The 26,840-nt window shown below is 38.2% G+C and overlaps 1 protein-coding gene across 1 annotated transcript in view; it reads left to right on the plus strand.

Annotated features, from left to right (window-relative positions):
- RIPK2 (receptor interacting serine/threonine kinase 2) overlaps positions 1-19,005 on the plus strand; it is a 33,084-nt gene extending 14,079 nt beyond the window's left edge. The window contains exons 2-11 of the mRNA XM_070748014.1: positions 3,153-3,306; positions 5,255-5,410; positions 7,832-7,986; positions 10,267-10,316; positions 10,635-10,796; positions 13,968-14,053; positions 15,355-15,450; positions 16,167-16,248; positions 17,118-17,270; positions 18,414-19,005. Coding sequence (XP_070604115.1) covers positions 3,153-3,306; positions 5,255-5,410; positions 7,832-7,986; positions 10,267-10,316; positions 10,635-10,796; positions 13,968-14,053; positions 15,355-15,450; positions 16,167-16,248; positions 17,118-17,270; positions 18,414-18,754 — 1,435 coding nt within the window. The 3' untranslated portion in view covers positions 18,755-19,005. The remainder of the gene's footprint in view (positions 1-3,152; positions 3,307-5,254; positions 5,411-7,831; positions 7,987-10,266; positions 10,317-10,634; positions 10,797-13,967; positions 14,054-15,354; positions 15,451-16,166; positions 16,249-17,117; positions 17,271-18,413) is intronic.
- The last annotated feature ends 7,835 nt before the right edge of the window (positions 19,006-26,840 follow it).

Genomic DNA, 26,840 nt, shown 5'->3' on the forward strand with positions numbered 1-26,840 from the left:
TTCAGTTGAAAAGAATCAAAACTTCAGCCAAACTAGTTAATTTCTGGCTGGCAACATTTTGGAAATTAAAATTCGTATGATGAAGACTCTCACAATTTGGCTTTGGTTGATGAAAGGATTTAAAAATGGTATTCTACCCTTGCCAGTAATTATGAGTGTTACAGTTTGGAATGATTTGTTTTCCACAATTCTTATCATAGTATTTCCCAGCCTAACATTCTTGCCACAGTTCCAAATGTATCCACCAGCACAGCCTTAACATCTGTGATTCTTCAACCTAATGTATATTGTTCTAAACCTGGGCTGTCAAACTCGTAGCCCGCAGGCTGGATGTGTCACACGCTGGCCACGTCCACATTTGGTTTAGCGAAGGGGAAAAAAATTGTGATATATCATGTAATATCGTCATGGTGCTTCAAATTTGACGCCCCTGTTTTAGATGCATCTGCTTTGTCTTGAGTCTTAAGAATAGATGTTACTGTTTTCCGAATTACAAAGCTCTAGTCTTGAGGATTGTACTCAATAGCCCTACTACATAGTCGTGCAATGTCACGTGCCTTGCAGAATGATTGACACAATTATGCCTAGACTAGAAAAAATGCATACTACCAGTAGAATGCCGCAAAGGTTATTCTCTTTGCTCTGGATTTTGCAAACCAAATACTGTATGGTCACCCTATCAGATTAATTGGAGAGGTGCAATGACTATCGGAAGATCATTAGAATTTGGATGCCTTTATTAGAACAAAATTCTAGTTCCCACAAAGAAGAGACACCTAGTTTTTATCAAAGAAAAAAAAGATACAGTTATCTTGTATGTACTCTTATGCATTATGTCAAGTAAAACTAGTTGTCCCTAATTGGTTTTATTAACATTAATATTTAATTTGAAGATGGCTTGTTTTAATAAAACATACAGTAGTTGAGTAATCTATGGAAATACAAAAAAGAAGCTAATATTTTCAAATGACACCTCTTATTCACATGTAAAATGGAAGCAGAAATGCATGCCATGATTTGGTCCAGGTTTAAAATTCTAAATCGTCTTAATGTCTGAACCAACTTGCTAGGACTGATTTTAAGGTAAAAATGCATAAAGCTGTAGGAAATGTGATTGGCTATATTTCACAGAATGACTAACAAACATCAAAATGGAAATCCGGGGAATAGAATTGAAAACAATGGGCACCAATTTGACTTCAGCAACTAGTGAAAGATGCACAAAAAAAAAAAAAAGGACACATTTAAATAAGCATCACCCACAAAATTATATGCTACAACATCCTTCCAGTCAACAACTACTTCACCTTTAACCTCAACAACACACGAGCACACAACAGATTCAAACTCAATGTAAACCGCTCCAAACTTGACTGCAAAAAGTATGACTTTAGTAATCAAGTTGTTGAAGCTTGGAACTCACTACCTGATTCTGTTGTATCATCTCCTAACTTTACCCTTAGACTGTCCACTGTTGACCTCTCCAGATTTCTAAGAGGTCAGTAAGGGGACTGCATAAGTGCACCAATGTGCCTCCAGTCCCATGTCCTAATGTCGCCTGTATCTTACTATCACCATGTATATGAATACTAGTTCTAATGTTCTTCAAATCGTTTATCCATGTATATTTACGTACTTGACAAAGCAAACAAATAAATATATAAAATAAATTAATATGTGTTCTGTCGGACTCTCTGGTAGCCTCCCAAAAATTCAAAGGTACAAATTTCAGACACACACACACCTTTTAAAATTCAAAACAATGTTATTTATCACAAAATTCAAAATAAACTAAGCACTCTTTTTGTATTGCAGAGAGCACTCGTCCCAAAACAACCTGGTAGTTTGCACAAGTCCCTTATCAGTTCGTAAGTACTTAGCTTGCAGCTGTGAAGAAAGTCACAGCCCTTCTTCTTCCAGGAAGTGAAACACACTTTGCTCTGCTTTGGTTTCAAAGTGGTGAAAAGTCAACAAACAAAGGCCAGAGTCAGCAAGACATTCATGAAACACAACAATCAGATAATTCTCCACAATGGCCAAACCCACACGCTGCTATTTATAGCAGCAGCACTAATTACAGCAGCCTCACCCAACCACAGGTGGCCTCATTTACTTTTGTAATAATCCTTTGATTGTTGCTTCCTATGCATCACTCTAAGCATGCGTGGATGTGTCAGAATCCAGAGATGATTGATCTCCTCCTGGGCTGTCTGCCAAACTCTCCTCCTCCCTGTCACTCAGGCCTCCTTGGTCAGAGGAGACTTCGTTGGCAGATTCCACTGGAAGCAAAACAGGCCTGCAGCATGTGGATGTCTCCCCCACATCCACCTGCACATTCCTTGGGGCAGGAGCTGTGCCAGAGCTAACCACAACAATATGTAAACCATTGCATAGTGGGCTGCAAAAGCAAGAACAGACCACCATAGATATAACAGTGTTTATTGACTCAAGCTGAAACTGGAGAAAAACAGGCAAATCCCTGTGATTTATACACTAGAACAGTAATGGTGAGCCTATGACACATGTTCCACAGGTGGCACGCGGAGCCATATCTGCAGGCACATGACCTAGCTCATCTCCAGCGTGCATGTGCACACTGGTCAGCTGATTTTGACTCGTGTGGAGTCTCTGGGAAGATGTTTCTGGCCTCCGGAGGGCCAAGAAAGCCTCTGGCATCTGACGCGGGTGAAAAATGGGCCTACTAGGTCCACAAGGGGTTGGAAAATGGAGGGAGGTGGGGTCATTGCGTGTGGGGGGGGGCAACATAGGGGGGCATGTGCGCAGGGGGAATTGAATTACTGGTGTGGACACTCGCACACACATGATAGCGCGCACATGCTTACTTTCGGCGCCCGAGGAAAAAAAGTTTTGCCATCACTGCTCTAGGACCACAGGGCCTTAATCAATCATAATACTTGAAAAAAATCCACCCAAATATTAACATTCTAAGTTTTCCTCCAAAACAGTTGTAGTTAAAGTTAGGGTCATCTAAGGTTAGTTTCACTTTAGCAAGGGTTTACACAACTATACATATTCAATACATAACATAAACAAGCCTTTTATTCTTTTCCTTTCACCTTGTCTTTCTACAATGTACATTTCAGCTGGAAGATAAATACATTTGACTGTTGCTTTGTCATTTATTCTTATAGTGAGCGAGACAGTCTCTTAAAAGAAGCTGAAATTTTACATCAGGCAAGGTTCAGTTTCATTCTACCAATTTTGGGAATTTGCAACGAACCTCAGTTTCTGGGTATTGTGACAGAATATATGCCGAATGGATCACTGAACAAACTTTTATATGAGGTAAGTAAGCACAATTGTATCAAGCCTTTAGAGCTACGTTATTAATTTTAAAATAAGGAAACCCTAACTCATACTTGCTTGGGGAACTCTGGGAATTGAAGTGCATGTGTTTTTTTTAATTCCTGAAGTTGAGAAACATTGAATTAACTTAATGCATCAAAAAGGAGCGAGCACGTGTTTTGACCAGTCTTGTGTCTTAGTCCAGAAAGGGGCAACTTGAGAACAAGTTCTCCATCTTCATTCATCTTCATGCATTCTCCAGAACATATACATTTTTTCTTTATTATATTCAAAATATTGTTATAGATTGAGAATTAATATGAAACATAGTCTGTCTGTCTGTCTGTCTGTCTGTCTGTCTGTCTGTCTGTTTGTTCATTCAAACTTGTATGCCGACCAACTCTCAAGTTTTAGTTGTAATTAATTTTATTAATTTTTAATAATGTAGTTTTTAATTATTGTGTACAAATAAACTATAGGCCATTGATGGCGAACCTATGGCATAGGTGGCATAGGTGACACACAGAGATTTATTTATGTGATTTGATTTGAATTGATTTTAATGCCGCCCTTCTCCTTAGATTCAGGGCGGCTTACAACATGTTAGCAATAGCACTTTTTAACAGAGCCAGCATATTGCCCCCACAATCTGGGTCCTCATTTTACCCACTTCGGAAGGATGGAAGGCTGAGTCAACCTTAAGCCGGTGATGAGATCTGAACCGCTGACCTACAGATCTACAGTCAGCTTCTGTGGCCTTCAGTACAGCACTCTACCTGCTGCGCCACCCCATATCTGCTGGCATGTGAGCCGTTGCCCTAGCTCAGTTCCAATGTGCATGTGTGTGCCAGCCGGCTGATTTTTGGTTTGCACAGAGGCTCTGGGAGGGGGTTTTTGACCTCCAGAGAGCCTCTAGAGGGCGTTTTACCCTCTCTGGCTCCAGGGAAGCCTTTGGAGTCTGGGGAGGTCAAAACACGAGCCTACTGGGCCCACCAGAAGTTGGAAAACAGGCTGTTTCTTGCCTCCAGAGAGCCTCTGAGGGGCAGGGGAAGCTGTTTTCACTCTCCCCCGGCATTGAATTATGGGTGTGAGCACTTGCACATGAGTAATAGTGCACACCCACACTTTTTTGGCACTCGAGGAAGAAAGGGTTTTCCATCACTGCTGTAAGCAATTGGTAAATGATAGCAGTGTTATCTATTTGACGTCAATTCTTGGTGACTTGAGGAAGACTTCTTTAGGTTATCTTGACAATAGTAATGTAGCACTTAGAGCTATATACCACTCCACAGTGTTTTACAGTATTCTCTGGTCAGTTTTCAATGTCAATATATTGTCCCAAACAAAGTTGAGTCCTCATTTTACTGATCTCAGAAAGATAGAAGGCTCAGCTATTCACGATCGAACTCCTGACTGTGGGCAGAATTTGACTGCAATACTACATTCTATCCATAGTACATAGCACCCATTACACCCATCCCATCTTGTCAATCAGGAAGAAGTTATGTTGAGGATCTTGTCAGGTAAAGAATTCTAACTGCTAGAATCCAAAAAAGAGCCTTCTCTGTGAGGGCCTCGGCCTTTGGAACAGGTCCCCCCCCCCCACCCGAGATAGACCTCAACTCTCTTGGCTTTTTGCAAAGGTTTGAAAACATGGGTCTTCTGCTTAGGAGCTCATACAGCCGTGGGGTGCTTAGTGCCCTGAAAAGGTTCCCCCCACACACACCTTTTAATTAACTTTTAACATTTTAATCATCCTTTTCTATCTTAAATTTTATATGCTGTTTTTAGGTTTTAATATTGTATTTGTACTGTGAGAGAGATGGGTGGTTTTAAAATTTGACAAATATATACGCCAGTAGATCAGCCAGTTTAAGATGCTATTACAACCATTCCCGTCTACCTCTCCGTATCACCATGCTCTGTGTTCTTTCTCTTTTCTAAATAGAAAAACATGTATCCCGACATTGCTTGGTCACTCAGGTATCGCATTTTGTATGAAATTGCTTTGGGAGTAAATTATCTTCACAACCTGAATCCTCCACTCATGCACCATGATTTGAAGACCCAGAATATTTTACTTGACAGTGAGTTCCATGTTAAGGTAAGGCTGGGCTCTTCTACAAAGAAGATGTAGGAAAAAATCAGGGGTAGAAACCTTACAGTATAGAGAAAAATCTTGCACATAAATGAGTTAAGACAGATCAATGTTGAAAAGAGTCCCTTAGGTGAGATGGACAGCACAAAAATCAGAGAGGAAGAGAGATAAGAGACGAGCCTTTTACACTTGGAGTGTGCCAAGTCCTATTATTATGCCAAGAGTTACCAAAAGTTTCTTGAAGATGTTCTATTGCTAAAGTTTTAAATCCTTTTAAAATAAAAAGGATAAGCTATAATCACAGCTTTATTTTAGTTAGATTTGTACTGAATATTCCCAAATTCTTTATCAATTTAAAGAACTTTACCGATTTAAAAACAAATCCTCTTAATTTGCTATAAATTGGAGAGTTGGCTTTCTCCAGGTCCTGTCAACCAGACAATGTTGATTGGCGGGACCAGGGGAAGAGCCTTCTCTGTGGGGGGGCCGGCCCTCTGGAATCAGCTCTCCCCCTAGAGATTTGCACTGCCCCCAGCCTCTTTGCTTTCCGTAAGAGTCTTAAGACTCATTTATATCGCCAGGCTTTGGGCAATTTGATCTTAGGCCCCCTGACCAATGAATGTTATGTGTGGCTGAAGTACAATTATTTTTAAAATATTAGGGATTTTAAGTTAGATTTTAGTTAGATTTTATTGATTTTTATATGTTGTAAGCTGCCCCAAGTCTTCGGAAAGGGGCAGCATACAAATCCAATCAATCAGTCAATCAATCAATATTCAAGTAGTTTATTATTTAATTCAGTTTTTCTAGTTTTATTTTTTGAGTGAAAACTTGTACTCACCTACCCCAATTCCCTGCTCAGTGAGGTACAGAGGCATCTGCAGCAGATAGCAAGCAAAACATCATGACTGGAACTCTTGTCCCTTTTTTATATATTCACTATGAATGAGTGAAATCTACTAAATTACGCTGATATGGTAGCTTCAGTCACCTCCAGTGAAAACCTCCAGTGAGGGGAATCCAGCATTATTCTAGTCCAATGATGCCAAACCTTTTGTGGTTCGCATGGCTAAAGGGGGTTTGTGCATGTGCTAGTACATAGGCACATGCCCACACTCATTTCCTCCCCTCCCACACATGAACAGCCCTCCCCATGCTGCGTATGCACACAACAATCCTCCCATCTCCATACATGCGCATAGGCCTCACTGAAGCCTGGGATGGTGGAAAAAATAGCCAAACAGGAAGTTGTGGAGACAGCGCACCCTAGTGGTGGAAAACCACGCTAGATATATGTGACATTAGCTCTCTGGCCTGTATACTGTAATCCTTTATTTTTCAGTTACAAACAGCCCTGGAGGAGACCTCCATAAAGTACATAGGCAATGGCTTTAAGCTACAACATCAATTGACCATTCACTGTCCATGAGGCAAACATGAGGCAACCTATGCTTTAAAACTATCCAATAAGATCCTGTATTCTCTAATATCCAATGAGATGTAACCTGATGACTAATGCTATTGGATGACAATAAAAGGGGTTGCAAGGCCTTGTCCAGGACAGGATTGCCTTCCCCAGATGGTGCGATTCTTGCCTCCTGCCTCACTTAATGACGACAAGTTCAGCAAAACAGACTTCCAGTTTGCACATTGTGCTGTTTTTCACACGCCAGAGCCTTCAGGGAAGCTTCTGAAGGCTCGGGAGTGTGAAACAGCCTTCCCCAAGGACGAAAATCAGCTGGCTAGCACGCATATTCATGTTGGAGCTGACATAGGGCAACACCTCACATGCCCTCTGATATGGGTGGCACACAGGCCAGAAGTAAATTTAAACTCTGCTCAAGATTAGTCTAATGTAGAGTATGTCTAGAAAAGCCAGTGGTATAAAGGAGTTACTCAATGGTATCAAACATAAACAGTCATAAGGGAAATAGAAGATATGGTAGAAATAGAGTACACTATTATATGATGTATATAAACAGAACTGTGAAAATATATGTATGTAATAGAAATGAATAGAAATAGAGTTTGAAGAGGGGGAAAAACCGTAACACATAAAATGTTTTGATGAGAAATTGTTATAAAGAAGGAAATTGAATAAATGTTTGTTTTTAACTTTAAAAAATGTTCAATAAAATTTAAAAAACAAAATATATATATGCAAATACATGAATTGATAATTACCATATTATCTAGCTTAATGCAGTTTCATAAAAATATTTTATGGTTTTTTTTCTTCAGTCCCTTTTGTTTTCTGATACGCCTACCTTTTTGAAATCATTGTTGCAATTTTAAAGTTTTGTTTAAAAGAAGAGGCTTCTTTTCATAAAAACAGCCTTTCTTTGACCAAAATAGATATTTTTAATGGGCCTAAACCTTTGCTTCTGAGCTGCATGGGATGATCTGATTTCCTTTTCCAATTTTCAGATTGCAGATTTTGGTTTATCAAAGTGGCGCATGGTGTCTATGTCACTTTCAAAAGGGGATAAATCAATATCTGATGGAGGGACCGTCATTTACATACCACCTGAATGTTATGATAGCAGCAAAGTCCGTTCAAATGTAAAGCATGATATATACAGGTATATTATTCTATTATGAATTTTTGCAACAATGTGTACTTATTTTTTTAAATATAAAATATTAAAAAATCATGCCATATCAGGCATCACAGATACGGTAGGTAAAATGCGGCGAGATTAAGGGCCAAAAATGTTGTATACCTTGGTGTCTCAGTCTCCATAGAAATACGTCTTAGTGGAAGTTAAGAGAAATTGTCTGAAGTTAGTTGGGGGAAAGATCAAAAGCAACATGAGAAAATATTATTTTACTGAAAGAGTAGTAGATCCTTGGAACAAACTTCCAGCAGACGTGGTAGATAAATCCACAGTAACTGAATTTAAACATGCCTGGGATAAACATATATCCATCCTAAGATAAAATACAGAAAATAGTATAAGGGCAGACTAGATGGACCATGAGGTCTTTTTCTGCCGTCAGACTTCTATGTTTCTATGTTTCTATGTTAAGATCAACACATATTTTTTTAATTAGGAAGATTGTTTTCTTAGTGCTGTTTCTAATCACCGATGCATTGTTTGGGGTATATTTCTTTTCTTTTCCTGTTCAATAACAGTCAATAAACCAATGCACTTTTACATCTGGTATTTGCCAGTCAGTTTAATTAAATTTTTAAACTACCTCTGGAGTCAATTTAAGGAAGGGTTCCTGTATGCAATTTTGACTTTGCTATCAAATTATGTCTTGCATAATGCAAGTTTTTTTCAATGCATACATTCTTTCAGGCTTTGTTTGTACACATGCTTCGAAAATTTAATTCATTCCTAAGTTTCAAATATCACACACACACACACACACACACACACACACGTATCTTATTGTGAAATAGAATCACAAAAATGTTAATCCAAATTCATTATTACTAGCTTCTTGAAAGGAAAATTTTAACTCTTTTCAGGTTACTTAAAGCAAGTCAAGCATTTATAATTTAGTGAAAAGCTACCCTTCCTAGAATTTTTATAGAGCTATTAAGTAACTAACAAAGTAAATCAAGGTATAGAGTTTACAAATTTCATTAAGGACTTTGGCTGTTCCAGTGCTTCGTGTATGTACATTTGCAATGATACATATCCAAAGACTGCATCCAGCCATCATGATAACCTCTGGTTTGCTGAAACAACTGTTTTGTGTTCTCTTTCAATACAACTTCTTGCATATTTTGAAAAATATTGCTTCTATTTTAAATAAAGAAAAGCTTAATCCTGTGCATTGGATGTAGGTTCATCACAATCTTATCAACCCATCTGACTTCATTCAGTTTCTGATTTTAAGATGCCATCTTGTAGGGCAGGAAGTTTTGCTAAATTTATACAAAAAAGAGATGCATTCAATAAAAAATACATGTGAAATCTTCCAAAGTTTCCATTGTGGCTACATAACAGTAGAAATAGCATGGAAACCTAAAATGTACTCTATTTAATTTCTAGTAGTTTAGAGATATACTGATACAAGAATGCAATTGATATAATGAATATATAAATAGCATTTGAGAAAGTATCCTAAAGTATTAGGTGTAAATAGGTCTAATTTGTTTATTTGTTTGTTTATTTATTTATTTATTTATTTATTTATTTATTTATTTATTTATTTATTTATTTATTTATTTATTTATTTATTTATTTATTTATTGGATTTGTATGCCGCCCCTCCCCATAGACTCGGGGCGGCTAACAACAATGATAAAAACAGCATGTAACTATCCAATTAATAAAACAACTAAAAACCCTTATTATAAAACCAAACATACACACAAACATACCATGCATAACTTGTAATGTCCTAGGGGGAAGGAATATCTTAACTCCCCCATGCCTGGTGGCATAAATGAGTCTTGAGTAGTTTACGAAAGACAGGGAGGGTGGGGGCAGTTCTAATCTTTGGGGAGAGTTGGTTCCAGAGGGCCGGGGCCGCCACAGAGAAGGCTCTTCCCCTGGAGTCCGCCAAACAACATTGTTTAGTCGACGGGACCCGGAGAAGGCCAACTCTGTGGGACCTTATCGGTCGCTGGGATTTGTGCGGTAGCAGGCGGTTCTGGAGATTTGTTTGTTTGTTTGTTGGATTTGTATGCCACCCCTCTCCAAAGACTCAGTTTATGTTCACAAGCTTTTTATATATATAAAGAAATTATTTGTCCCAACTAGTCACTGAGAATATTTTAAATACTAATATCCTTGCTTTATTGTTGGATTGTGATGTAGATTTTCCACAAAACAATAGTAACTGGGATGTGGAGGGAAATGAGATAAATGGTACATACTAACATGCATTTTTGTTTGTAACAGTTATGCCATTATTATGTGGGAAGTGATGTCGAGAAAAAAACCCTTCGAAGGTCAGATTTTTGTCTTTATCTAATTCTATTAAAGAATAGCTAACTGAGCTGTTAAAATTTAGATTAGTGTGCACAGTATTTTTAAAGCCCATTGTTTTCCCTTTGTCTTAAAGCTTGTATTGTATTGTACTATTGTATTGTAATAAAATACCATGTATTGCAGTATATTGGTAGGAGAATTATTTTGCATTTAAATTTCTAAATTAGGTTTATATCTCAATGTTACGTAAAATGTGAATTTACTACTTGCATTTCAATTTCTAAAATTGGAAGAAATGCACATATATTTCTAACACGTGCATGTATTGAATTTTGCAGACGTTGTACATTACTTGCAAATTATGTTTAGTATGACACAAGGGAAGCGTCCAGATGTTGGGGAAGAGACTTTGTCCCTTGATATTCCTTACCGAGAATTGATTGTGTCTTTAATGGAATCTGCTTGGGCACCCAATCCAGATGAAAGACCATCTTTTTCAAGTGAGTTTCACTATATGAAAGATAATTCAGCAGCTCTGGCTACACTCTGCTGTTATATAGTTGTTGAGTGCTCCTCTTGCTTCCATATCAACTCTACTGAGTTGACACTACTTGAACACAATGTTCAAGACTGTTCAGCGGTTGGAAGCATCTCAAGTATTACTTGGAATTGCTTTATTTGTATATTAAAGTTATTAAGTATAATTTGCATTGGCCTTTAAGCTTTATTTTACCATTATAAAAATAGGGCAACCTACAAGATGGATTTTTCCCATCACTACCAGATGGCTGGATTCAGTGAGCAAAGATGCTTTGGAGCAGATGAGGTATAGCACTAGTCAACAACTTGTTAAAGCAGCTATACTTCTTTTTTCTATAATCATATGGGCACACTTTCCATTCCATGTTACGGAATTGTGGGCCATACTTAGTCCATGACCAATTAAATTCTGAAGCACTTTTTTGTCTTAAAAATTGTAAATCTGTACAGGCCTGTAAGGGGAATGTCCACCTAATAGGTAATCCTATATTTATTTGGTGATTCAATTGCAGTGGGAAGTTTTGAGATTATTCACTGAAGGTTGCTCAGCCAAGTAGTTCTTCCTTATGCCTTTTTAAACCCTAAATGGGGATATAGTTACTCTTTTTCCCATTTTACAGTTGAATTACAAAACTGAAACAATTTCTGGACATGGAAGAATAAAAACATTAATTCTCCAAGCATGTGAACATGAGTGAAGGACCTCTTCTTGAACCACTAAAGTGACCAGTTCTTAGCAAATCCCATGTGGCTGCTGTCTCTGTACAGTCCTTTTACACAGAACTGAGAAAGAAAGTCTGTGAATAATTTTATGATGCATATATTATTATTAATAATAATAATAATAATAATAATAAAAACTTATTAGATTTGTATGCCGCCCCTCTCCATAGACTCGGTTTTTACTCTTGTTTGTAAAATTGTTTAGTGCTTAAGAACAACCCAGAGCATAATACAACCATCCAATAATATCAGAATACATATCTGGTATTTGGATTCAGGAAGTCATTGATGTCACAGCTAATACTATATTATTATAGTCGATTTATCCGGTAGGTAGGTAGGTAGGTAGGTAGAAAGACAGACAGACAGTCTAATATTTAAATTTAAATAGGGTGAACACATAAAAAGCATTTTTTCTCACTTTTTCAATATAATTTTTCTATTTATGGCTTGAAAGATGGGCTTTCCTTGACAATTTTTTAAAAAGGGATTCGTCTGCACATGGATAGGACTTCTAAATAAATGAATAATTGATCCTTAGTTTACTTCTTTTCCCAGTTTTTATGCATTTAGCTGGAGACGTTTTCTGTTATTGTATGAATAGAGCTGTCTTTAGGATCTGAATCCTTGGTTTTTTTACCTAGTGTGTAAAAAACCTGTTCTTGAAAAACCTGTGCTTGAATGGAAGGATTGCTTCTGTATTGTAGCCTGATCTCTATCCAATTTCACTGGAATAACTGAAAAGGGCAAACATGTGTCAATTTTATTCTTCCAATACTCTTACTCTGCAACATACTACTTCACCTAAAGCCATGTAATATCTTTGTTGCATGCAAATTTTTAACCCTGATATTTCCTGGTTTCTGTTCTGGCTATCAAATAGTGTTCAGCTCACTATACATACCAGTTATTCTATATTGAAATGCATTCCAAACCAAACCAAACCAGATACTATGAAGACTGTGATGGGTGGTGTTCATTCATTATTTCTTTTGTTTTCTTTCTTTCTTTCTTTCTTTCTTTCTTTCTTTCTTTCTTTCTAAAAATTTAAAGGGTTTAAATCTCTTGCCAACTTTTTCAAGTTTTGGAAGATGGTATGCTGAACTTTTTCTGGAAAGTTTTGAAATCAAAGACATTTGATTTCTTAACTTCAATGTTAAGAGTCACCTTATTCTGAATCAGAAGCAAGGTTCATGTACCATGTTTTCCCCAAAATAAGACCCTGTCTTACAATTTTTTTTGAACCCGAAATAAGTGCTTGGCCTTCAGAGAGGTCTTATTATTTTGGGGTGCGTGGAGCAAGAAATGGCTCCTCTTGCCACCTTACTTGATTTCCAGCTCTGCGCATCCAGTTTAATATTTTCGGGGAGATTTGGTTTAGCGCATGCTCTCAAAAGTCCAATTGGGCTTATTATCCGGGGAGGATTTATTTTAGGGGAAACAGGATAATATTTTCAGTTTAGTCCATGTAGTATCTGAAATAATGCAATATACATTTATGGAAACATACTTAATTTCAACCCTCACTAAGTGCTCATTAAATAGTAATTATGTGAAATAATGTTAAACCTTTAGTTCAAAGACATGCAATGCAATATTCCTATTTGCCCGAGAATATCCAAACAAAGTAAGCTTGAAGAAGGAGGATGAAGGAAAGCAAGCTGTAGCTGCCACTGTGGCCATCTACTGCATTGCCTTTGGAATGCCTTCATGTTGATTGTAAGACTGCTTATTCGTTTTACCTTATTTGTGAAAATCTTCAAGATACACACTGTGAACCCACACAGGTGGGATCTGGCAAGTTATAGGTCTATCCTGTTCAATTGGACTGAACTAATGGGGAAGGAGTGATGAGGGAGAGAGATAGGGGATACAACATGGCTGGGATTGTAATTCTGTTACTACCAAATTTTGGTTAAGTTTGGTGAATCTGAAAACAAAGTTTTAAGTAGAATACACAACATGATTTATTTATACAACCTGTCAGCACACAATATGAGAACAAACACAATGCAAAACCCAAAATAATAAGATAAATAAATAAAGCACTGAATAAGAAAATAAAGCAAAATGGCAAATCTAAGTGACTGTTTAACACAAGAATATGTTAAATATGGCAAAGATATCTAACAAGGAATTCATTTCATCCTACCCTAAGGCCAGGGAGAACATTAAGACTTTCTGGAGTTCAAATATTTTAGGGTAATTATGTTAAATGTCAAACAACTAATCATCATTAATTGTTCCCTATCTGTTGGATGTATAGATGTAGTTTTACCCAGGAATAGTTGGTTTTGACATTCTTCAAATTGGCCTTAGGGGGTATGCTTTAAAATATTTTTCAGGAATGTAATTTCCATAATTTAAACTTTCTGTTAAGAGACCTAATAGTGAGTATCTTTGTTTAGTGTGCTTAATAGATCTTGAATCTGTGATGAGGACCTTTGAAGAGATACCTATGCTTGAAGCAGTAATAGATTTAAAGAGGGCCAAAGTAAGTGTTCCTATTATAAATCTATTATGAATAGAAATTATTCCCCCCAAAAAACTGGATATCCATGTATCTGAAGCTAGAATTCTCATACTATTAATCACATGCAGATGTTCTCTTGCCCAGTCTGAGTTATGCTAAGATATATGGGAACTTATGGGACCAGTAGCAGGTTACTACCGGTACGGATAAGGATGCTGCACCGGTAGAAAAGTTGCACTTTGTGCGCAGCTTTGCTTCTACGTTCATGTGCGCGTGTCCCAGCATGTTTTTGCTTCTGCGCATGCGCAGGAAGCAAAATCTCACAAGGGGATACAAGCATGAGAGAGATTCCGGTGATTTTTTTTGCTTCTGTGCATGCGCAGAAGCAAAAAAATAACCGAAATCTGTTGCACACCACCTCATGTGATTTTGCTTCCTGCACATGTGCAAAATCAAAAATATGCTAGGACACGCTTGCACGCAGAAGAAACAAAGCTGCACGCACAGCATACCGGTAGTGGCGGGATTGGGAATCCACCCCTGTATGGGACCATAGGACCATTGAGATATTTATAAGAACTCTAAGCAGGTTTAGCTAAAGAGATGTACTGTCCATTCGTTCCAAACGTACTTTTTCAAAAGGTAACTGGACTTTCTGGTTTTTCTTTGAAGACATTTTGCTTCTCATCCAAGAAGTTGGATAGATGCTTGGAACAAAATAGAAAGAGTAGTAGATGCTTGGAACAAACTTCCAGCCAACGTGGTTGATAAATCCATAGTAACTGAATTTAAACATGCCTGGGATAAACATATATCCCTCCTAAGATAAAATACAAGAAATAGTATAAGGGCAGACTAGATGGACCATGAGGTCTTTTTCTGCCATCAATCTTCTGTTTCTTCTATGTTTCTAAGTTGCTTCAATTGAAGAATCCTCTAGGATGATAAGCGAAATGTCTTCAAAGAAAAAAAAACAGAAAGTCCAGGTGACTCTTGAAAAAGCACCTTTGACACAACTAAGGTGATTGAGAATCTCCACAGACATTCTGTCCATTTATGTATGTATTGGTTATTTTTATTTATTACTTAGATTTGTATGAATTTATATAATATAAAAATTATAAATTATAGTTTACTTACAAAATATATTAATGTATTGCTGTGTTAAACAATATAAATCTTTGCAAGCAGTTGCTGTAAGTGAGCACATGTTCCAAATTGTGCTCTTCCACATAGCCTTACTCAGACGCAGTACTCTTGGGTATTTTGTCTCATAATTATGCTTTGATTTCATAACACCATTATGACAATGTCTGTTTCAGGCACACTTTGAGTGGAGTTGTGTCCATTTGTCTAAGAAGGTATCCAGTGACGAATCAATTTCTTTAAATATACCACTGAACACTAGTATAAAAGAGGTAAAACATTTTTTTCTATTATTATCAGAAACACCTTAATATGGTTAATGTTTTTTGCCAAAGATCAGTGGTCAGCTTTGTAGACAGTCAGAGAGAATACATAAAATTATTTCATTTGTAAACTATATTGGGTTGGAACTCATCAACGGCTCATCCTCAGACAGATTAGACTTTAGCTATATTGATCATCAATTCTGAAAAAAATTAGATTAAACAAATATGAAATCCAAAAGACTTGAGTAAAATTATACTAGATACCCTTGGACCTCAACATAAGGTAGAATTAATGACGTTAATTCTATTGGTAACTGCAGTGCTGTTTCAGAAATATCTTCTACTAAGTCGAGTATGCAGGGGGGGGGGAAACCAAGATGTTTCATATATTTGGGGAACATGGAGTCAAGACATTATTTCATGTACTTCATGTATTTTGTGTTCAGCCAGTGGGCCACGATGCCCTTGGCAGATGTGTAGTATTGCAGCCCCATTATAAATTTAAATTTAAAGATTAAAATAATCCCATGATACTAAATAGAATTTTACAGTAGGTTTTTCTTTGTGTGTTTATTTTATTTACTGATATTTAAGCATGGTTTTAAGTGTATTAGCATAATCACTAGTACATTTTGTGGTCGATGTACTTGTTTGCTAAATTTTACCAATTGAAAAAAAATTAAACCAAAAATCTTTGTTCCGTGTGATTCTGTTCTTCCCAGAATTCCTGTTCATCCCAAGATCAATCTTATCCGTCAAGTGGTCCCCAAAATATATCAAAACCATGCAACCTCCTTTCAGATGGTATGTCCTCTGCACACAATTGCAGTTTGATTATTGGAAAATTACGTAATCCTTTTATGGATACCAATAAAGGAGAATATTTGCAGCTCAGGGTTGAAATGATGTGTTTTCTGAGCTTGGTTGTTTTCTTAAAGACATTTTATTACCCAAAGTAGGCAATGTTATCAGTGCTATAGTCTCCAGATGATGATATTATTTAGTTTGGGTAATAAACTAAAGAAAAAAAATAAGCTCAGAGATAACCAAGTACCCCTCACCTATTATGAATACAGAATAACTGAATAGTGTCTCTATGGTTCACGCATTGGACCACATGCTGGAGCAACACTTTATGTGCCCTCTGATATGACTCCACGTTCCATCTGTGGCACACATGCCATAGGTTCGCCATCGTGGTCCTAGACCAAGGATCCCCAAACGTGGCAACTTTAAGACTTGTGGACTTGAATTTGACTGGCTGGCTGGAGAATTCTGGGAATTGAAGTCCACAAGTTTTAAAGTTGCCAAGTTTGAAGACCTCTGCCCTAGACCCAGTGCAGCTGGTCTCATTTCTAAGCAGTACTGCCAACTGTATTACCAACAATCCTACTGTACAATGCAACACATTTGGAAGATATCAGATTATATTTCAGGGGAACAAAAGTGCTTTTAAGTTCATAGAAAATAACTATTGGGATAATGAGAGAAACAAAAAATAAATAAAAATCTAGTTAATGGTTGTATTGTAACCATTTGTTTTGGTGCAGCGTAACTGGAATGGTGGGTAAATTGTAGATAAATGATGGAGTAGTTCTGGGTGTATTTCATGCTTTGTTTTTATTTTTACTTTTTTAAAATCAAATTAATAAGATACTTTTCTTTTGTGATAGTTAAGGATGAACCACACTCGCTGATCAGTTATGTTCCACACTCCCAGAGTACTCAGTCTTGCATATCTCAGCAAAGTTCTTCATCTAACACAGATAGTTCTAATTCATCAAATTCCATGCCAGGCTTGGTACAGATAGCAGGAGCCAATCCAGGTATGCAGCTGAGAGTTTTGAATCCTACTCATGATCAATTTGTTTTATTATATAAATGGATAAATCTCTAGAAATAACAACATAGTTTTTAACCAATGTGCATGCATTATTCTCTTTTGCATATTTGAGAGAGTTATTTTATGGGACCATTTATAAAAAGAAATGTATTTCTTTCCTGGTAGCAATGTACAACTGTCTATCAGAAGGATTGATCTTCAGAGAGTGGTTTATTGTAACTATTAATCATTTTATGGTTTTAGCTCATACACAGTGTAAAAATATAGACGAAAATGGAAAGTATATAGAAGGTGGAACTTTTGAACAGAAGCTATATGTCACTGCAAAATTTGGGATTTTTTAAAACAATTAGGTTTTCTTAAATGTAGCTCCTTCCAATTATTTAAATAGATATACTCCAAACATGATTAAGTCAGCATTTAACTCTGTTGTCTTATTTTAATAATAAAATAGGACACCATTACATTAAATTGATGTGGCTTTCTGGAAGTATACATTATTCTCTGTTATTTAAAATCACTGGGCCTCTTCAGATCAAGCATTTATTTTTTAAAAACTTCTTCATTTTGTTAAGTTGTCAAGAACAATAATAAAGCAGTCTTTAAAAATAAGCCTAATAATTTGAACATTCTACAGACATTTATAGTTATTGACTTACCTCCTTGCATCCAATTTTGGCAGTCTGATTAGCACAAGAAAATAAATTTCTGCCTCTGCCTCCCAGCAATTTGCCTCCTTGCGGCTTTGGTTTTACTTTCAGTTTTAGCAGTGGCCTGCCTGCAGCCTCAATCAGCTCAGGGTCGGGAAGATGATAATCAGTTGCTTGTCTTGCTGCTCTGCTTGCTGCAAGGAGCTAAATGGCTGGGAGGCAATGGCCAAAGAATGAGGGTGGCTGGGGCTACACTTGGTGTATAAGACGCACCCAAGTTTTCACTCTCTTTTGGGGATAAAAAAGTGTGTCGCATACTCTTAAAATGCTGTAATTTTGTTTTTGAAGTGTCATATTTAAAAAATTAGGAAAATATGCTCTGTTCTATTTAGTTTCTCTTTGTAGTTTGATGTTATTTTAATTTTAGGACTGAGTCAGTTTTTTTGTTTCTTTGTTTCTTTCTTTGTCTATATTAGACTTTATATTGAGGACTATGCAGTCACAAGATTTCGCTGTAGCTCTCAATTGGATCCAAACTAAAAGAGAGGATATTGTCCATCAGATGACCGAAACTTGCATTAACCAGTGTTTAGATGCCCTTGTCGCCAAGGATTTAATCATGAAAGAGGATTATGAACTCGTTAACACCAAACCTACAAGGACCGCAAGAGTCAGGCAGCTGCTTGATACTACTGACAGTCAAGGAGAAGACGTCGCTAGAATCATAGTGCAAAAACTGAAAGACAACAAACAGATGGGACTTCAGCCTTACCCAAATATACCTCCTGTATCCAGGAGCACTTACTTGCATCTATAAATGTCAGGACTTGCAATCTGGATTTCTATTTCTGAAGCACCTCTTTATACTTCTGCTACATGGCTCCAAGCTGAAGGTCTTCATTTGCTGACCGTGGGGGAGGGCATCTGGCAAGTGAAGTATTACACAATGTTCTTATCACTTTTAAAAAAATAACAACATCCTTGGACTTTCCTCACTGAATAAATGTGTGTTTTGTGAAATTATAAAAAAATAAAATATAAATTCTACAAAGAATATAAAATACAAAAGAATAGGCATCTCAAAAGGGCTATCTGTCTTTTGATGCTTTCTGTCAATCAAATCTGTCTTTAAATAGGGAAGGATTACTGGGTTAGCGAATTAGTAGAAATATTCTAAAACACTATCCTTTATAAAGTATTTTAGATGAATAGAAACCACTTCTGAATGTTCTTGTCTTTAACCATGAGCTTTGTAGCAAAATATACATGCCCTCTTTGGCTATACCAAACGACCAGGCCTAATAAGACAAACCCTACATATATTTGCATTCACTATTGCAATGGGGGGAAAAAAGTGGTGTGTAAGTTCTTATTGAAAGGAACACGTTCTCTGTTCATGCATTTTAAAGAACATCTCAAGCCCAGATTTGCATGGCCCGTGGTGTAAGAATATTTTTAAAAAATGAGCCGGGATGGCGCAGCAGGCAGAGTGCTGTACTGCAGGCCACTGAAGCTGACTGTAGATCTGTAGGTCAGCAGTTCAAATCTCCTCACCGGCTCAAGGTTGACTCAGCCTTTCATCCTTCCAAGGTGGGTAAAATGAGGACCCGTATTGTGGGGGCAATAGGCTAGTTCTGTTAAGAAGTGCTGTTGCTAACATGTTGTAAGCCACCCTGATTCTAAGGAGAAGACTGGCATAAAAATCAAATAAATAAATAAATCCCCATAAAGAGCAGAACCTTATAAAAATGAATTGTGCTGTAATTTAGGTATAAACCAAAATTTATTTGGTTTTAATAGAGGCCTCTTTGATTATAGCAAAAATAGGTGTGGCAAGGTGAATATAACAACCACTTCTGTTCAAGAAGAAACATTTTAAAGACACCAAGGAAATGACAAGTGTGAATGAGGTTTTACTCACAATGCCTCCTCTTTATAATTATAAGTATTGATATATTATATTATATCCATACTTATAAAGAGGAGGCATTATATTATATCCATACTCTAATTGTGTTTGTTTAGGTATGAGAAGGAAGAACAATGGCATATTCTCAAAAGAGGAAAGGATTCTTCAAGTACTCTACCTATGTGACAAGGCACAAGGATAGATTATAGTATAAAATGGCACAAGGATAGTATAAAATGGCACAAGGATAGATTATAGTATAAAATACGTATGAATCCTATAAAACCAGTGTGGTGTAGTGGTTTAAATGTCGGGCTAGAAAACAGGAGAGTGACTGGCTACTTTGGCACATTTTCACTATTTCATAAACCAATATATTTTTCACCTTTTTCAACCACTAACCCAACACTCCCCTCTTCCAATTTTCATCTCTCCTTACTCCTTCTCTCCCCCCTCTCCTTCCCTCCATTCATCACCTGTCTATTAACTCTAAATTTTCTACTTCTTTCCACTCGTCTACCTCATCTTTCTACTTCTTCCATTTCCCTCTAAAACCATTCCATTGGTTATGAATGCGTAGTATCGATTGTTTTTAATGCTAGTGGGTTTAACTATAGTTTTAATCATTAGATTTGTACTGTATTGTTGTTGTTGTTGTGAGCCGCCCCGAGTCTTCAGAGAGGGGCGGCATACAAATCTAAATAAAATTATTATTATTATTATTATTATTATTATTATTATTTATTTATTTATTTATTTTATTAGATTTGTGTTGTTATTATTATTATTATTATTTATTTTATTTATTTTATTAGATTTGTATTATTATTATTATTTTATTATTATTATTATTATTATTATTATTATTATTATTATTATTTATTACATTTGTATGCTGCCCCTCTCCTCAGACTCGGGGCAGCTCACAACAACAACAAAACAATGTACTGTATAACAAATCTAATAATTAAAAATCACTAAAAACCCCTTATTAAAAAGAAAATATACACACAACATACCATGCATAAACTGTATAGGCCCGAGGGAGATGTAATAATAATAATAATTTGTACTGTATTATTATTATTATTATTATTATTATTATTATTATTATTATTATTATTATTTCTGAGTGTGTCCCCACCTCCGTCCAATTATATTTAACAGGTTGGTATTATGCTCCTTGTTTTTATACTAGCAGTGCCACTTCCCAAAAAATTATTTGGTTTCATTTCTATGTTTATAATTTCGATAACCTTGGCATATGTTACACGGCGCCCCTCTAATGTTATTCAGTTCCGATATAAACATTTGATCTATTTCCTTGAAACAAGGGTGTACCAACCAGGCCGAAGAACACCCCAAATTTTCAGTCGGTCCAGCCTACAGATAATGAACTTCAGCACTAGTATTTTGTTACAGAATCAGAGCACAGAGGGGAGTCAAATAAGGTAATGGTAATAGATGTAATGTCAGTGTCAAATGCTTCATGTTAAGTGCCAAGAAGACGTCAGATACAAATATATTTACAGTTTGACATATTTGTGGCTTGTCAAAAGTGAAGAGTTTTAAAAATAATGGCCACTGGTGTGTTCTAGAGACTGGCCTATTTTGGAAGCCAGAAGCCAGCAATTATTTCTGAAGTATATTTTTAGCCTAGCTTAGGAGAGTCAAATAATTTTTGCAAGCCGAGGACCAGCCAACTACAGGCAATTCTTGACTTACAACAGGTCATTTAGTGACCATTCAAAGTTACGATGCTGAAAAAAGTGACTTGCGACCATTTTTTCATAGTTACAAACTTTGTAGCCTTCCCCATGATCCGATGCTTGGCAACTGGTTCATATTTTTGACCTTTACTGTGTACCAGGGTTATGTGATCCCTTTTTGACAAGCAGGGTCAATGGGGAAGCCAGATTCACTTCACAACCGACTTACTTATCAACTACAGTGGTACCTCTACCTAAGAACGCTTCTACTTAAGAACTTTTCTAGATAAGAACTGGGTGCTCAAGATTTTTTAGCCCCTTTGTAAGAACCATTTTCTACTTAACAACCCGAGCCCGGAAAAATTTCCCCGAAAATTTGAGAGCGGCACGAAGACCCAACCAGTTTCCTGCCCTTCCCCCTATAATCCCAGCCATCTCGGGCTTTTCAGAGGAGCCTTTCAGTGGCGCTTAAGGAGGCTTTGACATCCCAGAGCAAATGGAGCATTTCCTTTCTCTGGGCACTTGTAGAGGGAATAAACCACTTCACTCTGGTGACTCCCTCGTGCTGCCTCCCGTACACCCTGCACGAGGCTGCCTCCCGGAGCATCTGGGCGTGAAAAAGCAAAAGGGGGTGCTCACGTCACCTTCTTCCTTCAGAAGCAACTGTCCTATTCCTCTTCTTCCTCCTCCCCCTCCCACCCAAATTCCAAGCTTTTATTTTTCCTAATGGGTTTGCATGCATTATTTGCTTTTACATTGATTCCTATGGGAAAAATTGCTTCTACTTAAGAACGTTTCTACTTAAGAACCTGGATACGTAACGAATTAAGTTCTTAAGTAGAGGTACTACTCTACAATGATTCGCTTAACAAATGTGGCCAGAAAAATTATAAAATGGGGCAAAACTCAAACGTTTCACTTAACAACAGAAATAATGGGCTCAATTGTGGTCGCAGGTTGGGGACTACCTGTAACGGGAGGCATAAACTGGTTCAAGTACAGGGAGTCATTGATTTACAATAGTTTATTTAGAGACCGCTCAAAGTCAACAATGGCACTGAAAAAAGTGATTTGTGACCATTTTGACACTTAACGACTTAGTGCAGTATCTCCATGATCACGTGGTCCAAATACAGCCGCTTGACAACTGGATTATATTTGCAAAGGTTACAGCGTGCCCGGATCATGTGATCACCTTTTGCAACCCTCCTAACAAGCAAAGTCAAAGGGGAAGACAGATTCATTACAATGATTCACTTAACAACTGCAAAAAAAGTCATAAAATGGAACAAAACTCGCTAAAAAAATGTTCTCACTTAGCAACGTACATTTTGGCCTTGATTGTGGTCATAAATCAAGGATTACCTGTAATGCACTAAAGGGAAGAGTGTTGATTTGGTGGAAGCTTTATTGTCCATTGCATGTCATAAGGGAATGTCATCCTGTGATTGGGTAAAAGGTATATCAGAAAGATCGAAACCTGGACCTGTATGGTATTTCTCAAAGGAAGAATGAGGTTACCAGCAAAGGGATGCAAATATTTTACTACCACTGTGGGTGTGGCTTATTGTGTGGGTGGGACTTGATAATCATGTGACTGGGTAGGCGTGGCTTGTCAGCCACATAACCAGGTGGGAGTGGCTTGACAATCATGTGACTGGGGATGGCTTAAAGGTCACATGACTAGGTTACATACCGCGCAAGATAAGTTTTCAAATAGGTGCTCGAATTCTTTTTCAGTTGATTAAGTCACATTATTTGAATAGCCACAAAGGACAAATGATAGACACAGTAACATTTTAGGAGCACAGTAACATTTTAAGGTTTTGTACTGAACCCACAAGGTTCACTATGATAACAGATTAGGCAAGTCGCTCAATTTTTTGAATTGCTATAAAAATTCAGTTCTAGATAATGGTTAAAATGATTAAAGCATTTATGGGTAACACTATTGAATTATTTCCTATTTTAAAAGTAATTAAGGATCATACTAAGGTACTGGAGAAGGAAGGACAACAAAAAACAATTAAGGGTTCAATAAATAGTGCATAAATTTACTACCCCCACTGTGTCATTCTCCCACCCCACACCCCACCCTGTAGGGACAACAGCCCATCACTGGAGGTTACATTTTGAACCACCAGTCACAGTTATGCAGTTCCTACTTTCAGAGGAAAAATTCTGCAAATTCTAGGATGCGTTATTGAATAACAGAATTGAAAGAAGCTTGGAAATCATTATCCCGCAGAAAAAGAAGCAACACCTAATATCATCTGGCTTTTCATTCCCTCTTTTTTATTTATTGCTGTCTTAAAATAGCGTAATGATTACAGAAGGAATAGAATTTCTCAGAACTGGAAATAGCTTCGCAGTAGTAAGCCCTCTCGAATTATAATTTTGCAATTGGTGGCCAAAACAAAAACAAAAAACTCACATGTTTGTTCCTTGTGGGTGTATTTTGTCATGGCTTGTAATTTTCTGACATAATTTTTTTTGTAGCTAAGCAACCTGAATATTTAGTATAAAAAGCTGACGACTGCAGGTAATGAATTATGTAAGCATTGGATATACAGTGATCCCTCGATTTTCGCGATCTCAATCTTCGTGAAACGCTATATCGCGATTTTTCCACCCGATGACGTCACTCCTTTCCTTTCTCATCTTTCTTTCTCTCTTTCTCTATCTTGCTTCTTCCTCTCTCACACTCTCTTCCTCCCTCTCTCATCTCTTTCTTTCCTTCTCTCTCTTTCTCTATCTCTCCCCCTCTTGCTCTCGAGCGGCAAGCGAGCAGCCGGGCGGGCGGGTGAACGGGCAAGCGGCAAGCGAGCGGCTGGGTGGGCGGGTGACCGGCAAGCGGCAAGCGAGCAGCCGGGCGGGCGGGTGAACGGGCAAGCGGCAAGTGAGCAGCCGGGCGGGCGGGTGAACGGGCAAGCGGCAAGCGAGCAGCCGGGCGGGCGGGTGACGGGCAAGCGGCAAGCGATCTTGGGGTTTCCCCTTTGCCTGGGCGGCGGGAAGACCCAGGAAAGGTTCCTTCGGCCGCCCAGCAGCTGATCTGCTCCGCAGCGCGGCAGCAGCGAGGAGCCGAAGATGGGGTTTCCCCTTTGCCTGGGCTGGGCAACGGGGAAACCCCATCTTCGGCTCCTTGCTGCTGCCGCGCTGCGGAGCAGATAAGCTGCTGGGCGGCCGAAGGAACCTTCCCTGGGTGCCACCCGCCGCCCACGCAAACTCCACCATCTGCGCATGTGCGGCCATGAAAAAAAAGGGTACGCATGCGCAGATGGTGTTTTTACTTCCGCAACCCTACATCGCAAAAAATCGATTATCGCGAGGGGTCTTGGAACGGAACCCTCGCGATACTCGAGGGATCACTGTACCTTGGAAATTCTGTGTTTCAATGTTATTCAGAATTCACCTCTCTCATTAATGTATCATGGAATTATATGATTGGAAGGGACCTTGAAGTTCTTTTAGTGCAACCCCCTTCCCTGAGCAGGAATACTCATACTATTCAAAAAAGTGATTCCTGTGCTTCCACTATTTAATAGCTCTTATTGTTTAAAAATAAAACCCCGAAAGATTCTTCTGTCAGGCCAAAGCCTTCATTGACTTGGAAACTTTGACCTGTCTCACTTTTTGCTTTAGAATATATTCTTGCTGTGGGAACTTGAGAGGGGTTGTTGCATGACGGATGTAGAGATGTAGCCATAACAAATTCCTTCTAGATTCTCAAGGTCATCCTTTATTTGGCACCTGCCCGGAAGCTGATGAGAGTTGCAGACACAGTGGCAAAAGACGCCTGGTCGTGATAAACTTGTGGGTGTGGGAGCAAGGGAATGAACTTTAAACTGGGTTACAAGAATCCTGGTAGAGCAGTGATTAAAATGTAGTATTACAGGCTACTTCTGCCCACAGTCTGCAGTTCGATCCTGATGGGCTTGATGTTGACTCGGCTTCCATCCTTCTGAGTTTGATGAAATGAGGGCCCAGATTGTTGGGGGCAATATGCTGACATTGCAAACTGCTCAGAGAATCCTGTAAAAGCACTATGGAGCAGTATATAAGTTCTATTGTTTTTGTGCTGACCAAAACTGGATGTACAGTGATATCTCATCTTACAAACGCCTTGTCATACAAACTTTTCGAGGTACAAACCCGGGGTTTAAGATTTTTTTGCCTCTTCTTACAAACTATTTTCACCTTACAAACCTACCGCCGCTGCTGGGATGACCCGCCTCCGGACTTCCGTTGCCAGTGAAGCACCCGTTTTTGCGCTGCTGGGATGCCCCTGAAGCTCCCCTCTATGGGAAACCCCACCTCTGGACTTCCATGTTTTTGTGATGCTGCAGGGGAATCCCAGCAGGGGAATCCCAGCAGTGCAAAAATGGGTGCTTCGCTGGCAACGGAAGTCCGGAGGTGGGGTTTCCCAGCGAGGGGAGCCTCAGTGAAATTGCAGCATTGCAAAAACACAGAGGTCCGGAGGTGGAGGTTTGAGGACTTTGGTGTTTTTGCGATGCTGCAATTTCACTGATGCTCCCCTCACTGGAAACCCCACCTCCGGACTTCCGTTGCCAGCGAAGCACTCATATTTGCAATGCTGGGATTCCCCTGCTGGAATTCCCCTTGCAGCATCACAAAAACACAGAAGTCCAGAGGTGGGGTTTCCCATGGAGGGGAGTCTCAGGGGAATCCCAGCAGCGCAAAAACGGGTGCTTCAGCTGGCAAAAGGGGTGAATTTTGGGCTTACACACATTAATCACTTTTCCATTGATTCCTATGGGAAACATTGTTTCGTCTTACAAACTTTTCACCTTAAGAACCTCATCCTGGAACCAGTTAAGTTTGTAAGACAAGGTATCACTGTACTATATTCTGGGCGCAGTCTAACTAGTGCAATAGAACAATGTTCTTGACATTATACATCTACTAATTCTGCTCAAGATCATGCTGACTCTTTTTGATAGCTGCAGCACATGTTGTCTTATGGTTAATGTGTGATCTAGCAGGACATCCAGATCCTTCTCATCAGTATTAGTCCTAAGCCACATACTTCCTGTCATGTACCTATGCATCTGTGTTTTGGCTAGTTTTTCCTACCTAAAATATAATCTTACATTCCTTGCCATTCAGCTGTGCATATTGTTGATTAGAAGCCAATATTCCGGTCTATGAAAAGTATTTTGAACCTTGAACCTTTGTGGGAAACAGAAGCATTAAAGTTCCTTTCATCCAAATATTTATTCTTCAAATGCATTTTTCTAGGGCTAGTTTAAAAATCCCAAGCAATT

This window comes from Erythrolamprus reginae, chromosome 3, assembly GCF_031021105.1.
Source record: "Erythrolamprus reginae isolate rEryReg1 chromosome 3, rEryReg1.hap1, whole genome shotgun sequence".
Lineage (NCBI taxonomy): Eukaryota > Metazoa > Chordata > Lepidosauria > Squamata > Dipsadidae > Erythrolamprus > Erythrolamprus reginae.